General features: G+C 40.5%; 1 protein-coding gene across 1 annotated transcript in view; it reads right to left on the reverse strand.

The window, feature by feature from the left end:
- The window catches only part of SULF1 (sulfatase 1), a 124,023-nt gene that overhangs the window by 17,485 nt on the left and 88,111 nt on the right, over positions 1 to 18,427 (reverse strand). Inside the window, exons 9-14 of the mRNA XM_010575898.1 lie at positions 17,139 to 17,289; positions 15,961 to 16,136; positions 15,268 to 15,396; positions 14,951 to 15,007; positions 13,827 to 13,956; positions 226 to 442 (exon numbers count right to left, since the gene is read on the reverse strand). Coding sequence (XP_010574200.1) covers positions 226 to 442; positions 13,827 to 13,956; positions 14,951 to 15,007; positions 15,268 to 15,396; positions 15,961 to 16,136; positions 17,139 to 17,289 — 860 coding nt within the window. The remainder of the gene's footprint in view (positions 1 to 225; positions 443 to 13,826; positions 13,957 to 14,950; positions 15,008 to 15,267; positions 15,397 to 15,960; positions 16,137 to 17,138; positions 17,290 to 18,427) is intronic.

Below are 18,427 nucleotides of genomic sequence, written 5' to 3' on the forward strand. Positions count from 1 at the left end.
CCCCCCCCAGCCTAAAGACTATTCCTCACTGTGATTCAAAGGAAAAATGTTGTTGTTGTTGTTATTATTGTTATTGCAGAGGCAATTATGTAGAGCCTGAAGCCAATTACGCACGTATTCATTAGACACCGAGGTGAAAGCAAGAGTATATTGATAAGCCAACACTCTGCTAGCCATTTCCCCCTGCTCTTTGCCTCAGAGTCCAAGAGATCAGGTAACACTTACTTTGCGCATTAGGGTTTCTCAGGAACTGCCTTTGATTTTTTCTTTGGGGCCTGCTGTTTCGGTAATCAGTGTCTCCGCAGTTGCAGTCTTTGTCTTTACCGCTGTATCCCCGGGAGTGTATGCTGCGGGTCCTTTTTCTGATGGCAAGTATGTCGCTAGATACCTTACACTTGTGAATTCGAAGTTTGCCAGAAGCATCCTCTGTGCACTGCCACTTCTGTGAGAGAGGGAAACGAAGAAGATTTCCCAGCAGGCTTCCAAACCCCCGCTACTTTCAGGTGGATTGCAAAACAAGACAGGCAAATTTCTTTAAAAATTGAGCGGTCCCTTAAATAACAAACCTTGAAGAGAAATATTTTAGGGATTAAATTCACTCACATTCTTCTCAACATCTCTCTCATGCTAGGCAAACACAAGCTTGAATGAAATCACTGCAAATCTGCATAAAAAAATACAACCCAGCCAAAAAAGATATATAAATCAAGAGTATCTAGACTAAACACATCCCTGAAAGGGGCAAGTAAAAAGTCTTAATTTACTGAGCCATAGAGTACAGCTGTCAGGGCTGTTTTCACCAACACTTTTTTTTTCTTTGAAAAAATAAACTTTTTTTCTTTGTTCTGTGACTTGGAATTTCTAATATGATTCAGGGGAAAATAAAAAATCCCCATAGATGAAGAAGAACTGGTCCAAGGGTTCCTTGGAAAGAGAAGGACAAATCGTGGATGTGACTTATAGAAAAACACATAAACCACTAACAACATGTGATTTATTTCCTTACCGGTGGCCAGAGTTAAGACCTGCACCCTAAGACATGTCCCTGCAAACCATGCCACTCCAATCTGCAAACATTGCTGGGTCTTTATATTTTACACGAGAAGGGAGAAGCCTGAAAGTGCGATACCCCCAGCCAGCCTCCCTACACCCAGCAGGGGCAAGTGAGGGGAAGAACCTTAGGAACAGTAAACAAATAAACAAACAAACAAATATAAAAATACAAAATTGAGTTTTGTATCAGACTTGGGAGACAAAGGTGCAGTCTGGAAGGAGTACCTGCAAAAGGCATTGTCCGCAAGCTGAACATCAGAGCAAGTGTGGGAGAATGAGAGGGAACAGAGTTTCTTCCAGCTTGTCTGCACAGTATCTGTCTGACTTGATTATCAACATCACTGAACTACATGGAAGATTCCAGGTGGATTTTTCAGTGGAACCCACTGTCTTCACATTTCAAATTAAAAAGCAACTAGGATTTTAATTTCCTTTCCACACTGAGCTGTCTTAAAAAAGCTAAATTTTTTTTTTTTTAAAACCATGGGTAGGTGCTGACAGATCAGAGCTCCTTTGCCCATGCCCAAAGCTTGCCATATATGGCACTCATAACACCCTACACAAGCTAAGAAGCCTGTGAAGATTTGAGGTCAGTTGTAGTCTGAATAACAATAGGGAGAACTAGAAATAGCTATGTTTATTTATAATTTTAATACAACTATAAACGACTATTACCCAGTGAGTTTTGTTCAATTGTGCATCTTAAGCCACAATGACCAGAGTTTGCATACAAAGCAATTAAGTTTGGCTGGGTAGTGTAGAGAGCAAAACTCAATAATGCTATTGATAACTGGAACCTTTTAGTTGCAGTTTCAGCTAAGTTCCCCTATAATGTGTCCTTTTTTGGTTCCCGTGACTGAATAGCGTAGCTTTCTCTTGCCTCATTAATAATAGCAAGACAGTTAGATGCTGGTTCTAATGGAGTCCCGAACTTAATTTTTGAAATGGACAGTAGTATCAGAGCATACACATTTCAGTAACTCTCTTCCATTAACTAATGGCTGCTTTGGACTGTTTGGGGGTTTTGTCAAGCTGACTGAAGAATGAAGAAAGAAAACTAAGCCTCAGGTAGATTTGCTGACCTGATAACCTGAGGAGTGAGCTGATGTGGCTCTGAACCGCAGCACCGTGAAAGCACTCTGGCCTCACATGTGGGCTGAGCTAAAGATGGATCCCGTGCTGGAGAACTTGTCTGTGGATTGGCATGACTCTGATCCCAGACAGCAAACCACGTGTAAAAGGCCATGGACTTGCACAAGTCTGACGGCTGCCTGAGAAATTACACTCCTGCCCAGACTTTCAGCGTAAACATACACCTACAAGTGACAAGGTGACTTTCTACAAGTAAAGGTGTCCGAGAGCTACAACTCTTTGCAGGATTTTATTCTGCCATAGCATGTGCACTCTTCTGATTGCAGCAAGAGAAGATTGTTACAGGATAAGAACTGACTGCACCACTATATTTCCTGTGTTTATTGGGTACACGTTACATTTATAAACATATGGCATTAGTTTTTAATGAGTCTCAAAAGCACCATTTTCATGTAAAATAAGTATTCTCTTTGTCTAACATTAATTATAGCAAGAGGTTCCAGGAGTGGCTTCAATAGCCATTTAGATCATTTTTAACACTATTATGACTAACATTGAAACAAGACTCTCTGTGTCTAGTACAAGCCAATAATAGTTCTCTATTTAAAACAGGGATTAAATGTGATTCAGTTTCTCTTTATTTTCTCTTTAAATTTTATTTTTAAAAGTGTCATTAAAAAGATGCTTCAGAGTTCTAAGATGGAATTTTTAGACTAACTTTCCTGAATCCCTGCCCATGCCAGCATAATCGGGCACTGAGCATGCATTATGTAGTAAGTCATAATGGTCCTTCTGCTCATCTTTAGATCTATAAAATGCATTAATGCACATAAAAGAAGATTCTGACTGATGCACTGCCCCTTCCCCTCCCCTGTTTTCTAACTCCCTTCCTGCTGTGAATACCATACCATTCTTTGAAGTCCAGGACTATTAGGTTTGGTTTCTGGGTCCCCATTTCTCCATCAATAAAAAAAGCCCATTGGCACATACACAAACTAAATATGTCTTCATTAAATTTTAATTTGTCTAAGTTTTCTTATTTTCCCCATGTTTATCTTCCTTCTCATGATGATGTTTCACAAGACACCTAAGCTGATCTAACAATTCACTGTTGCCATAGGAATACAGGATAGTCCTTGCTTCTGGCTGCATGCTGACTTCAGGACTCCTGAGCTGATTTATTGTCTCCTCAGTAGGAGAAAAGAGGACTAACTCAGAATTAAAAAAACAAAACTAATAGTAGAGAAAAAGCAGGACCCTGCCATTTGGCTGCAGCAAGCTGTTATATCGTTTCAGTCATGTTGTGAAACTTAACCTGTGTCAGCCTTTTTCCCTGTCATTGACTCATCTTTTCCTTCTTGCATCTCATTTCATCATGTACCCGCCAGCAACTATTTCCCTCTCACCTCAGCTCCACACCTCCAGTTTTCCTTCTGCCTCAGTTTAACTTCAGGCAAACATGGAAGAGGATCCTTAATAAGCCCAGACCAACGGAGTCCTGAAACATCCCACCTGAAAGCTGGTGGGCCATCCTGCTGTGAGGGGCTTTGCTGGTTTACAGCCACCCCGAACCAAGCAGGGTCTGTTCTGCACATGTGCTGGGGGCCCTGGCAGGCTCCACGTGTGCTGGCTGCCAGCTCTTCCCAGAGCCCTCCCTGCCCTTGGCAGCAAATTGCAGAGGCAGCTTGGGAGAGGTAAAGGTGTAAAAGGACTGAGCATCCTATGAGGAGCAGCTAAGGAGTTTGGGATTGTCTAGTTTGAGAAAAGGAGGCTGAAGGGCAACCTCATTGCTCTCTACAGCTTCCAAAAGAGGTGCAGATCTCTTCTCCCTGGTATCCAGTGATAGGATGCGTGGGAATGGCTGAGAGCTGCACCAGGGAAGTTTCAGACTTGACATTAGGAAGCATTTCTTTACCGAGACGGTGGTCAAACAGTGGAACAGGCTTCCTAAGGATGTGGGCAATGCCCCAAGCTTGTCGGTGTTTAAGAGGCATTTGGACGATACCTTTAATAACACGCTTTAAATTCTGGTCAGCCCTGAAGTGGTCAGGCAGTTGGAATCAATGATCATTGTAGGTCCTTTCTGACTGAGCTATTCTATTCTATTCTATTCTATTCTATTCTATTCTATTCTATTCTATTCTGTCCTGTCCTGTCCTGTCCTGTCCTATCATTCAGAAGCTCAAGCTGCTTTAACCTCTGCCAAACCTGAAGTTTAAACACCTAAGTACACATGACTGCTCCTCAGTGGGGAGGCAAGCACTGGACTGCAACAGGACTGCAGCAGGAGCTTTTCCTCAGATGATGTCATTAGCATGATGCATTTTCTTCTGGGGGTAGAAGTTTGCCCTTATAAAGTCATTTCAAAGGCAAAGGGGAGCAAATGGGCTGGTTAAAAGGGTATTGTTTGTACTTGGTGGCTTTGCTTTGTGTTGCTACTGGCACGGCTCCAGTTGTGACTTAGAGCTACATGAGCAAGACAACAGCAAATGACTTCATAACTACCTTGGGTCTCAGTTTCCTGGTATTAATCAGTTTGTGCCACAGCCTTAAAATTAAGTAAGTCTATTTCATTATTGAATATAATTAAGGCATAAAAATATACATTAAGAACGAATCACTGTGATGTGCTGCACTGTAAATATCTACTTAAACAGGATTTCAAATAAACTTTGTTTAGTTAACAGACTGTGGCAGCTTTGAGAGAGTTGATGCCCCCTTATATAGAGGGGAAATTAATTCAACAATTCATGAAAAGTGTCTTAACAGTAAGCAAGCTAAGGGTTTCTATGAAATGTAATTACCCAGTATTTGCCGTAGACACTTCAGTGTTAAATATCTTGTCAGACTTTATCACAAAGCTATGAAAACCATGCAACCGGAATATAACACAGCGACAATATTTTTACAGGTGCTTCTTCATTTTGGTAATGTATGACTGACTTTAAGTATTATTGCTCAGCCTAGGGAATGTTAAGGTAAGGCATGAAAAGGAAGACTTCATGAATTTAAACATGTCCTCAAGAACTCATTTCCCTTTTTTCCTGTTTTGAAAGGTATGATCTAAATTTGAAAACAGTTCAGATGAAAATACCATCCTGGGCTGTGCATGTGTGTACCATTTTCCTCTATTAGCAGTAGACAGATCTGGGTGAGTGTCAGGGGACCTGATGTGATAATATTGGTAAGGGAGTCTGGTTTAGGGCTGTGCTACCACAATAAGAACTGAGTCCTGTTTGTGCTTTCTCCGTGCCATTCAAAGAGGCCATGTCACACAGCATATTGAAAAGCGCCCTGTAATTAGTTGGCTATGGTAAATAGTACAGAGCAGGAGCAGTTTATTTCTGCTGAACTGGACTTGAATACTTAGAAATGTTTATGGGCTAAGGCCATGTCCTCTACACATTCCCGCAGAGCAGTCATGAACCCCGGTCCTGACTGAGGCTCCTAAATGCTCCTGGAAATATTAATCTGTGTTGTTACATCTCAGCACTATTTGAACACTGCACGCAAGTGCAGCTGTTTAACAGGGATGGTGTGCCAGGTTTGCTCAGGGAATTTGGAATTGCTACATTTTTGTGGAACAAAAATCTCCTCCTTCATTTTAGAACTGAGTTGACACTGCCCGTAAGGGCAGATCCCAATTTTTGCACCACTCCCTCATAACTGGACCACCTTCTATTGAATTATGCACAGCTCCAGAGTCTACTGACATGAATATATTCAAAGATGGTTATTTATATACAGCCTTACCCCCTGACAAAATGTTCCTGAAAAGTGCAATGGTCAGTGGTTCAACAGATAGGGAAGCAATTTGTCCTATAAGAACTGATGTAATATAGGGGGAAATGTATGACAGACTTCAGAAATACATTCAGCTAAATGCACAGGGACACAACTGGAGGAAAAAAAGAGTGACGAAATTAATCACTGTATAACAGAAATAACTATATGAAAATTGCCAATTTTGAGCTACTTCACAGCATTTAAGAAATGGAAGAAAGAGAAAACAGCCTAGGAAGTTTACAGACCACACAATTTTGCATTCTTGATGTATAGACAAGATTGATTTTCAGTGTCACAGTTATAGCAGTTCTCTAGTTTATAAAAAAATGCATAGACTGCATTGCCAGCTCTAGAAGTGTAGGCACTTAGGTCAAGACATCAAATATTTCACTTGCATAGCATTCTCTACCAAACCTATTAGCTTGTCTGTAGTTACAGCTCAACATCAACAGACTTCTGTTATTGTCCAATAAACATCCACTCTCAGGTGCAAACAAATAGGAGCCAATGGAAAGGATATATTTAGTCTTTCAGTTATAAATAGCAATACCAATAATAATCTGTTACTATTGGGTCATATACATTTTATCTGCAGAGGACTTAGTTTATACTATATTTCACTGGATACTTTAAAATGGAAACTCTGCGAAAAGAGAAGCTCAAAGGACTACTACAGAAAGTGCTAAAAATGATTCTTGCATAATCTGTGTTTTCTGTCTAAACATTTTTGGTACATAAAATTGCTTTTTAAGGTGCCATTCTACCAAAAAGTCTTTCTGTTAGAGAACACTGATAAGATGGTGGTAAAAATGCTGAACAGAGTTGTGCATTGAAAGAGGTGAAACCAGTGATCTTTCCAGGCTGGAATATCTCTGGATTTTATCTGGTATAGAGCTGGTACTTCAGATTAAGAATTGCTTAAATTTGAAGAATTGTCAAATCTGGAAAGAGCTGCCCTCTGTTTAATAGGAAACTTAAATATTTAGGCTGAAGTGTAAAATATTTAGGCTGAAATATGAAATACCATGCTTTGAAGGATTATTTTTAGATATAAAGTAATTTACCTTCATAGTTGGTTTTAACTCAGACTGGTATTTTAACAAGGGATATCATAATTTCTGGCAATTCCTATGAATTCTTGAGCAACTAAGTTGCAGGCATGTTTCTGTCAACTATGAGGGATGACTCTGCAGGGTCTAACGTGAGCAATAGCTGCAAGAGCACTGAAAGTGTTCACGAAAGCACTGAAGTATGTACTTAGTTTTAAGCACATGACTGGTCCCAAACACATATGCTTCCAGTTAAGCCTGTGTATAGATGCTCTGCTGAATTATGACTAAGAAAATGTAGTATCAATGAGCAGATGGCAAAGAAGAGCCAGCTTTGAAGTGATGTTCTGGTAAAACAGGTTGATCACCAGTGCCTTTCGACTCCTGCAACCATCGGGAGGTTGTTCGGAAACTGGGAGGATCCATGAGTGATGTTTATATGCCGTATCATAATTTTAGTTGTGTTTTAGTGGGTGCTTGGGGGCTGGCTGTCAGGGGCTGGCCAGCCATCTGACACTTCTGGCCAGCTCTTACCGGCTTATGTGTTTTTATTCATACTCCGCAGCTGGTCATAAAGCTGACCTTTACAAATGTATGGTCTGTGATATTTACTTTATGAGAACATAGATACTTGAGCCAAACCAGACTACACCTAATAAGCCCCATTCTAATTTCCTTTACAATATTATCTGTAAGCTGATTGATGGCAAGTATTCTTTTAGCATTACAAATAGACATGCTTTCAACTGAATGCTGATATGATAGTGTGGTAAGTATGACTATGAACAATAAAATTAAATTCTTACGCTAGATTTTTAAATGGCAAAGGATACGTGAGAACTGAGAGGTATGTACAGACTACAGAACATGCTCTTTGGATCAGAGCCAGAAGAATCTTGCACATTTACCGCAGAGCTGATGCTTGGATTCTGCAACATGTCTCCAGTGACTACCTGTAAAGCCTTAAATCACTGTAAAAATACATTGAGACCTAATCTAACTAAAATCTCACCGTACAGTCTTCAGGTGTATTCTCAAAACAGAACATTCTTTAGGGCTGTTTTGGGATATGCTTCCTCAGGAGGAAACACAATATTCTGCATCTCTAACGCTGAGGTGCATGAAAAAAGAGCACAAGGAGGTTAGCAGCTACAGCATTATACCTGTCTAGCTCGGTTTGAGTTCATGGGTATGCATGTCATACAAACACGGGCAGCACGACGCAGTTTTCCGTTCTGCCCGCCGTCAGCCTCATTCAAGCTGGCAGCAGACCACAGATCTTTACAAGTTTCAGATCTTTGCTGTTCACAAACTGGCAGGTAGTGCCGAGCAGATGGTAGGAGAGGTATGCCCATAAAATAAACAGACCTGTGTCTGGGTTCGGTTGCTGAGTCATCCAACCTAAGAGCTGAAATTTTAAACACAAAGCTTCACAGTCCTCATTTTGGGAGGGTGGCTTTTTTTCCCTCCTGTTGGGAAAATTTTAAAATAAGGTTGTGGTTTGTGTAATATTTGTAAGAGGATAAAAATGCATGCTTGGCTATGGATTTGATACTGATTATAAATAATGGATTGAACAGTACACTGGAGACACCCAGCCTATCAGTCACAAGACCTCGAAACTGCTATCTGGGAAACAGTGTTAAGTCCCAGAAGTCAAAATTATGCCTCAGGAAAACTCCTATGACTCAGACTGGTGGAGAGAAAAAGAATAAATACTTATGAATTAACTCAACTCATTAATTCCACTTTTAGGTAAGGGAAGAAAGAAAGAAAAAGTATAAATGAAAACACAGTTAACGTGCTTTCATTTGATATTTGCTAAGTATCCAGAAGAATTTCATGGGTGAGAAGATGGAGTGAGTTCAACAAAAATAACCTGCCAGAGGATTTAAGAGCAGCTTGCCTCTAAACCTCCTGAACTAACATATATTCTCATCTCAGGTTATTTCAGTGGAAATCTGAGAGGAGATTTGTGTCATGATAAGGTTGTATTAATCCATAGTAACATTTGTTCACATGCTATTATTTCTGCTCTATTGGAAAATTAACAAAGTTTTAGTTAAAAGTTTAGTTAAAAGTTCACACCAATTGTTTCCCATTTCAAAACAACAGCAAGGGTAGCAATATTGCAGATTAATAGATATTTCTATACTGTGTACCTTATTACAGTAAAGCTGGGAGGGGAAATATGTATCAATGAATTATAAAAAAACCCCTGCAAACCATTTAAGTGCTAAAACCCATCAACAGTCACTACTAAACCAACCAGGCTCCATCAGGTGACCTCAGTAGGTTACACCACATTAACTGGTGACAAATCTGGCATATGAACTATGAAGGAAACCTCCCGTTCCCACCATAATTTCTTGAGCACTCTCTGTGATGTGAAAGAGGACTGCAAAGGAAACTCCTACCCTGGCCCAAGCTCCAAAACTGAGCAGAGAACCCACCCCGCTGCTGCTCCCTTTGCAGGGGGAGTGAACCTGGCCTGGGTGTGATGGGACCGGCTGTGCTGAGGGTGAGCTGGGTCAGGGCGGGAGATGAAATCTAGTCTGCATCCAAATACGATATGGGCAGGTGACCCACAACTCACTTGCAAGATGGGCAAAATTAACTGCACTTCCCAAGTTACAAAGCTGAGGAGGAAGAAGAAAACAAGAAATCCTCGAGTCCAGGTATTAAGCAAGCAAAAAACTAAGAGCATGTGCAATTGCTGGAAGGAACATCTGGAGGTCATTTAGTCCAACATCCTCCTCAAAGTAGGAACAACATTATTACATTTTGAAAGCATCCCTGGATGGACCTTCCACAGCCTCTTTGGGCTCCGGTGCTTAATCACTCTTACGGTAATGTTTTTCTCCACACACCTAGTCAGACTTTCCCTTGCTGCAACTTGTCCGTTGCTGATAGCCGTTTCGCTGCACACCTCCGAGAAGTGCCTGGGTCTGTCTTCTCTCTAATTAGCCATTAGTTAGTTAAAGGAAGCAATTAGATTCCCCCTTTGCCTTCTGTTCTGGCTAAACAAACCTCTGCCTCTCCTCAGTACTTCCTCACCATCTCTGGGGTCCTCCGCTGGACTTACTCCAGCTTACCGAAGTCCCTCTGCTAATGGGGGTCCCAACCCGAATGCAGCACTCCAGCTGCAGCCCGCGAGCACCAAGGAGAGGCGAGTGCTCACTTCCCATGACCTGTTGTTAGCTGTGCTCTTGCTAATGCAGCTCAGCAGGCGCGGTCCTCTCCTCCACAAGGGCTGACTGCTGGCCCAACTTAATGACCGGCTGCACATAACTCAAAAGTGAACATATCCATGCAGTTGAGCACATCTCATTTCTGGTATGTTCTCAAGGAGGTGAGTGAACTTTTGGAAACTGTCCTCCCATAATGGGGATTATGAAAAAATACCAAGGGGATGGTGCTCTACAATAAAAGCAAGGCAATCTCTCAATATTGCTAAAAAATTTAAATTAAAAACAATCATGGTGAAAGTAGCTTAACTCAGTTTTGCATATGCATTTTATAACTAGGTTTTTCTTAAGGAAACAAAACTTTTTTTGGTTTTGGTAACCCAAAGCCTTGCTGATTTGCAGCTAAATGTAATCTATAATCTAAAGTTCCCATCTCTTTTTGGCACACAGCCATTTAGAACTTTAAAAATTATGGAATAATTATAGCAATTACACAGAGGTTTAAAATTTTCTTTTTCTCCCATTTTTTAAGTTTACCTACTTTTGGATAGACATTGGACATGTAGAAAAAATTGAAAGTTTGATTAATTTTAATTAAAAAAAGTGTCTTTACTATGCCAGGTTCTTTTTTTTTTCCTTTTTTAAATTTTTTTATTTTATTTAGAGGTTATGTATTAAATAGAAAGTAAGCTGAAGCAATTATTTTCCTGAGTACTACATCCTTGGAGATTTTGGAACTAGCAGCTCTCAGGATCACACCCCATTTTAATACAGGAAAACCAAATTTTCTTCTTTTTCAACCTCCAGTTGTGTTCTCCATTTCAAATGAACTAGGCACTGACTAAAGTAAATTAAAATGAAGAACAAGCTCTAAATGTACTGGACAGTACATTAGTGTATGAATTCCCCCCAAAATATTCTGAGTTCCAGACATTTAGCAGCAACTTCCCACAGAGCAGTAATTTCATTATTTAAAAATCTGTCAGCAATCACTCATTCTGTGAAAGCAATTTTAATTTAAGTGACGTTAACTGCAACTGATTAGAGTAAATGTAGGAAGTATTATAAACCATCGTAATGAAAATGAAGATTTTTTCCTATAAATGCACCTGCGTAATTGAAATTAAAGATACTAATCTCAAAAGATAAGACAAAGTTAAGACCCACATAACAATATTTCCTCTTTCTATTTTCCAAGAGGTGTAAAATGACGAGGGGAAATCTGCTGGAGGAACCTCATATTAAACTATGATGCCTTATATTGCACATTGGAAACCATCTGGGCTAAAGTAAAATTATTTGGCCTATTAACTTTAATTTTCTTTACGAACTTTTCTACATGGAAAAAATCCTGCAGACACTTATTTCACACTGCAATGCCTCACTAAGTTCATATTATTCCAGTGTCGCTCTTTAAGTTCACACCCTTGCTATTCCATGTTGACTTCCCTGTGAGCACCACATGTAGTCCGTCCCTAAGAGACAAACTGCCCTTGCTTCTCACGGTTGGCGTGGGATCGAATGGGGCAGGAGAAGTGGGTCCCTGCACCATGGGCTGAATGACCCCAGAGGATGCGTTACCACCCCTCGCGATGCTCTGTCTGACGGGGGGCTTCTGTAGGCATGTTTAACTTTGGCATCCCTGCAGGAAGCCTTCAGGATGTTCGAAGTATCAGGGACGACTTTGGTCTCTTTCTTTAAGAAAATATTTTATGTACACCAATGGCTAGGTCTGAAAATTGGTCTTAAAAAGGTCAGTTCAGCCCTGTCCTTCGTTCAGCCGTGAGGGTTGGCTGCTGGGCTCTGTGGAGCCAACATATCTTCTGCATTTAAAGGACCGTGATATGAGTTTGTAGGTGGGAGAGCCTCTATCAAACACCACTGCTCTCGTAAGCTCCTTGCTGGCTCAAGGCCTTCTCCCTCCACCCTTTGATCAAATGGGATTCACCAGTATGGGATGGAAAGACAAGTTTACCATAGTGGGCTGGGAACAGGGCTGTGAGCTGTGTTTCCTACGGCTTCAGGTGTGATATCTGGTCAGGACACTTAACCTTTTCTATTCACATGTGGAAAAGTAAAGTTATCCCAAACCTGGATTTTGGCATAAGAGGTAATAAATATAAGAAATAATTGCAAAGAAAATATTTTGGTATTTTAAAACTAAACATTTTAGCGTCTAACAGTCTAAATGACTCCATTGATCTCCTTTAGTTTTTATAAAAATGTTCAGTTTTTCAAGTTTAATCTCTGTTTACAATGGCAGTGTTTGAACTCCTGAAAACTTTGCCCTTGGGTGAGACTGCGATATTGTGTATATCCCTTCAAAAGTGGCCGTGTTTAAGGAGCATGTGTGAGGTGAGAGCTGTGGCAGAGGACCTGACCAACGATGTGCCAGCCAAAACATACTCCGGTCCAATCTGGGATTAACCAAGATTTACTATAACGCTACACTCTAATGAACGAGAAGGGGAAAGGTAGGGACGGAGCATTTCTGTAAGTGAGCGAGCTCTCCCCAGTGCCCTCCAGTTTGCTGTGCAGAGCTCTACCTGCCCTGGGCGAAGCACCATGGGTGGCTGCAGATGGAAGCGGAGCACAGTGAAGGCTTTATGCCCCCGTTCAAAACAGTTTACCGATATTTCAGAGCCAGGCCTACGGCTGGCTGCGGTGGTCTGAGCAAACATCTGAGGGAAAGGCGCAAGCGCCTGCCTGGGAGAAATCGCCTCACACTCCTCCAGGGAGGTGTGTGTGGATGGGGGCTGAGGGGCAGGACGGCAGGGAGGGTGTGAGCCGCTGTCTGGGGCCCCCAGCATGTGCCTGGTTGGAGGTGGTGTTGGGGGGAAGGCATTCAGCTCCCTTCCACATCTCCCCGGTAAATATGTTACTGTAGGTATAGCATTGATTCAGAACGGATTGAAAAGAATTTGAAGTCAGACTCACTTTTTCTTAATTTAGCTCCCTCCCTGTATACGCACTACAGAGCTGCAGGTGTAAGCATACTAGTCAGGGGTGCAGTAACTTCTGGTTTTATGAGCAGGCAATTAGACCTTTCTATGAGAGTCAGGCATTATACTGAAATCATTAAGGCTACGAGAAGAAAAAGTAACGCTTGGGTATGGATATCACTGAATCCTTACAGTGACCTTAAAGAGCAAGCATTTCTGAGCAAGGGAACCCTTCTATTGAAGGTGTTTCAGTAAATAATAAAGCTTGATGATTACCAAGTGTGTTGTCCAGTTGTTCATCCCAGCAAATTAAATCATGGAGGACTAACCAGGTTGCTTCAGTAATTCTGAATTAGCCCAGTGAGTGCAAGCTTTCACTGTCCAAAAAGACCTCTCCCTTATTCATAATTATCATTCAATTATCTTGCATATTTAGCAATACACTGAATTAAAGAAAAAGTAGTCATCTAATGTTACATTTAAGCATGAGAATTTTACCATAAGCCCTGTACTGAGACAGCAAACTAAGGACCAGCCCTCCAACACCTTAAACAGGACCGTTGCTTAGAGCAATTTGCTTCTGTATTTCTTTGCTCTGGAGATATTCAGAGTAATGGTCTATTCTAAATGTCATATTCTTCAAATTCTTTTGACCCACAGTGAAAAATAGTCATTTCCCTGTGGCACATAGAAGACTGCAGTTGTTTGTGGCTTACCTGTCCTGGTTGTTCACAGGCTGTCTGGTACCTTGCTTGTTGGCATAATTCTTTTACTCTCTCATATTTTGGTAGTTGATTAGACTGCTGAGTGTTTTTGTTTGGTTCCTCTTTCTTGCGTAGAAATTTGCTTAAAAAAAAAAAATGAATATTTCAGACACATTCTTCTAAAATCTGGAGATGAGGAATTCAACTAGAAAAGCAAAGCTACTTGAAGACTTAATGTCTTCTCAGGGAAAAAAAATTCCCACGTGTCTATTACTGACCTTCAGTGTAGGTCATGTAGTGAATAAAAGACTCAGGTGATTTGCTGGAAATTACCCAAAGAGAAATAAGGGCTGCTGAAACATGTCTAACGGATACAGTTCAGCACCATTCATACATAAATGTATGTTCTTTCACAAAGCAAAACACACTGAAGCATACTCGCCTGGCTGAAAAGCCCAGCTGAAGACACTACAGGGCTTCCATACTCGTTCAGCTATACCTTATATATTACAGTGTGACTTATATGCACTGTTTTGCACTACATCACACAGGATTTCCACAATCTGTAAAGCCATAAAGTGCCACGAGGAAATTGCTGTAAAATTTTTACCCAGAGAAAATTTTCACAGCAGTAATTGGCAAGGTGAGAGGGTGTAGAGAATTATCAGCGAAAAGAAGAGCAGTTGTAGTCATAAATCTCATTTACACACAAGCCTTTTCTTTTTTCTTAGAACAAAAATGAAGAATGCTTCCAATATGTGATGGAAAATACAAAATCACTTGATAAGAGGATTCTGCATAGCTGGATTTGAAGCAGAGATTTGGTAAGAAAATGAGTCAGATGATGACAGAAGTGTGCACAAGTACAATGTTAGAGAAAAAGGAGGTACAGGCTGGGAGAGTCACCAGAAAAGCATGCTTTCAAATTTCTTCAGAGGTAGGGATTTGGGGGCACAGCAGCTTGCAAAGCCAGTGGTGGGAAACCAGGAAACAAGTCAGGCCTGTAAGTTTGCTTGCAAAATTTACTACTTCGCTGACTATAAAAAGGAAGAGGAGGGAGCAGAAAGGAAAGCATGTACAAGAGAGTGTTCCCAGCAGACAGGCTCTCCCCAAACTCTCTCACCCCTAATAATTACCCTCTTTCCACGAGAAATGTGTCACGCCAAATTTTGGTCTTCTTGTTTGTTCGAAACCTGAAAGCAAATAATAATATTTACTGCTGGCACCTATGTATAGCACTGCTAGTGTTAACAATTTATTTTTCAAAAAACACCTCTCCACTTATATATACCTGCAACTTTATAGATGTGCTATTTAAGAGACTCTTCAAATGTGAAAGCTGTGGTCCTTGGCATGACACAGCTCATTTTCACAGAATCTCTTTTTCCATTCAGTTGTTGATTTACTCAGGTGTTTGCTTCTGAATTGGCTAAAAAAAAATGCTGGGACCCACCTGTTTCCTGGTCTCTCCAAGTCCAGAAGCTTTAGGACAGATTTGCCATCCATATCTGGAGGCGTGTCAAGTCCTGCTATATCCAGAATTGTTGGAGCGAGATCAATATTCAGAACTATCTGAGGCACCCTGCAAATAAACAGAAAAGGTCATGGTTGTCATGTGTTCGATATGTAACTCTTCACATTTTCTTGAAAATAGAATGGTAATTAATGTTTATCAGGGCTTTGAAGATGTAAAGCTCTACAGAAGTGCTAAGTTTAGAAAATCCCCTTTGAAGTCTACAACTCAGAACGACAGGCCAGTACTGCAGGCTGTCATCACAAAGAAAAAGCTAAGCACAATAAAACAAGGAGGCGCAGTAGCCACACTACTCTTACCTCCTTGACAATGAGGGCATGACGCCATCCATTCTGCTAAACCAGAAGGTGAGCAGTAAAGGTGAGCACCTGCTTTTCAAAAGCAAAGTCCAAAGCCTAACTGTACAGGACTGTGCATTATACAATTGTCTCATCTCCATTACAACTTATTAATAATATGCAAAATGAAAGAAGTGCCTCTTTATAAGACTCATTGCTCTGCAATAATAGGGCATCCTTTATGAAATGAAACTAGACAGAGGGATAATTACATGCTCTTAGAAACATTTTACATTAGGTTCAACAGCTGTGCTAGAGACGTAAGAGAACGTACACTGATCCCGGCTCTACACTTGGACCACGAATAAAGAAAGGAACTCGAATATCAAAGTCATATGGCATTGACTTCCCCTTGACCAGTCCAAACTGCCCGATATGGTAACCATGGTCAGCAGTGTAAATAATGTAGGTATTCTCCAGTTCTCCCATCTCTGCAAGCATTTGGTATAACTGCAACACAGCACAGGAAAAACTGAATTAAATGTAGCAAAACGTGTTTTGTGCATAATCATGTATAAATACCATTTTACTCCCTTAAGTTCACAGAACCAAACACGACATCAGTGAGGTTGTTGAAACAGACATTCTGGGGATGGACATTTTTACATCTTGTCTTTATTGTGCTGCTAAAAAATTCAACTTACAAGTTAAATTTCATATTTGACAGAGGAGAAAATTAAACAGGTCCAGAAAATTAAACAGCAAAATATGTTACTACTAATGTAGTTGCATTAATATGTCCAAAAATCATTGTATACTCAAACACAGCTTGGGAAAAAAGCCTGCTACAGCTTTATAGCAAATGGTACTCAGATTTGATTTACTGTGTTAGTCTACAACTTTCTCATTCCTTACAGTTGTGGGCTTGGGAAAAGGCTGTAAATTTTTATTAAAGTTTAAAGAAATCTCTCTGGGGGAAGATCTTTGGTCATGGTGCTTGATTTTTTAACAAAAAGTCATGCAAAGTACACCTAATAGTTCATGTATCACGTTACCTATAATTAGCTGTACACTGCATTGCCTAACTTCTGCAAACACCAGCAGAGTGACACCTGAGTTGCTGTGATTTGCCAATTCCCAGATTTCAGCTGAAGGATGAACTGTGAAGGGAGTGTGTGAAATGAATAGAAGTTGTCATGTGCGCACCTGTGTCCATCCATGTGTACATGCAGGTGATGCATCTTCTGTTAATACCGGGCTTTATATTAGGCCCAGTGACTTTTCCCTTTAAAAAAAAATCATCAGCTTATTCAAGCAGCAATTAAAAGAAGAAAGCGAGGAGCTTGGCACTGTTGCAGAGAACCAGAATTCATTTCTACTGGGGATATGTGGAGTAACTCTTTGTAGCCCAAGGGTTTTCCCCAGGCTGTGGTTGGTGAAGGTAAAGAAAGTATTAATTTAATTTTGTTACCAACTAATAAGATTGTATTCACAGTAGTTTCTTGAACTCACTCTTTCCATAGAGTCGTCAACTGACATCAGGGTCTGAAGTCTTTTGCGCTGCAAGACATTTGTAAACTCCATGTGGATGGGCAGCATGGGCCCCGTGTACTGCATGATCCAGTGCTTGTCCATGTTTGGTGCATAGTTATAGCTGGGAGTGCTGGGAGGAAAAGAAAGGATCTGAAAAGTTGTGCAGCATCACAGGCATTGGAGGAAGGTGGGGACTCCTCTAACACAGGAATAGCCAACAAACAGTTAAATCACATATTCCATGTGGTAGCTGGTATTTCTAATGTCAAATATCAACAAACGTCACTTCAGTGGCTTCCAAGCTTCATTGGTTCATATATCACTTCCTAAACATTTTTTAACCTCTTGCTTTCTGAGCTTTCTTTCAGGCTTAAAGACCACTACCAGATCCATGTTAATATTTGGGATATGCCAAAACATATTTCTCCAAAGAATCTAGTTGTTAAAAATGCTTATCTGAATGATGCATCCCATAAAGATAAGTAGAAAAATGAAGAAAGTCAGAGAACAAAGATGAGTACTTCCCCTTAGTATTAATGTAAATTGCCCTGATGCTTCCAGTAGGGAAATTACCTTTATATTAGCACAAGTTAAATGAAACTCACAAGAAAGATATTTTCCTGTGGGATAAAGGAATTTAGTAGTCAATACTAAGGTAAGAACAGTAACAGTAGTGTTACCAGAGCCCACATTTTAATTGGAGACCATTTTTGAGAATTTAGGTAGAATTTGAGAGGTACACATGTCTCTAGTACATACAGCTAGTTTTGACTAACCCACTTAACCATTAGCCTCAAGGGAAAACAGAAGTGAGACAATGGTATCACAGGATTTGTGAATCTTTGATTGAGATTAAGAAGTATGGAAAGGTTAGCTCCCTGCTAAGTGAAGACAAACATAAACTAGAATTCCTTTTCTGCTGGAAATTCTTTTATTTCAGGTTGAAAAGTCAAAATTTTTGACATTTCCCATGGCTGAAGTCTGATTTTTAAAAGAAATGTTTATACTATCACAAAATTAATGAAATTGAGCCCAGGAGCACAACCATCCAGGTTGTTGGCTGGCCAGCAGCCAACAAGATGGACCGATGGAGCCCTAGACCTTGAAGAAGCAAGTCTTAGGAGTTTTGGTCAGCTATCAGGTATTAGGCACATTGACAGAAAAGAAGGATACTTCCAGTGCAAACTTTCCTCGGTTTCTTTGGAAGTTTGTCAGACGACATGTTTTCCCGGGAAAGAGCCGAGTTTCGATTAATCAGCATTTTCCAG

This window comes from Haliaeetus leucocephalus, unplaced genomic scaffold (assembly GCF_000737465.1).
Source record: "Haliaeetus leucocephalus isolate CR32 unplaced genomic scaffold, Haliaeetus_leucocephalus-4.0 Scaffold506, whole genome shotgun sequence".
Classification (NCBI taxonomy): domain Eukaryota; kingdom Metazoa; phylum Chordata; class Aves; order Accipitriformes; family Accipitridae; genus Haliaeetus; species Haliaeetus leucocephalus.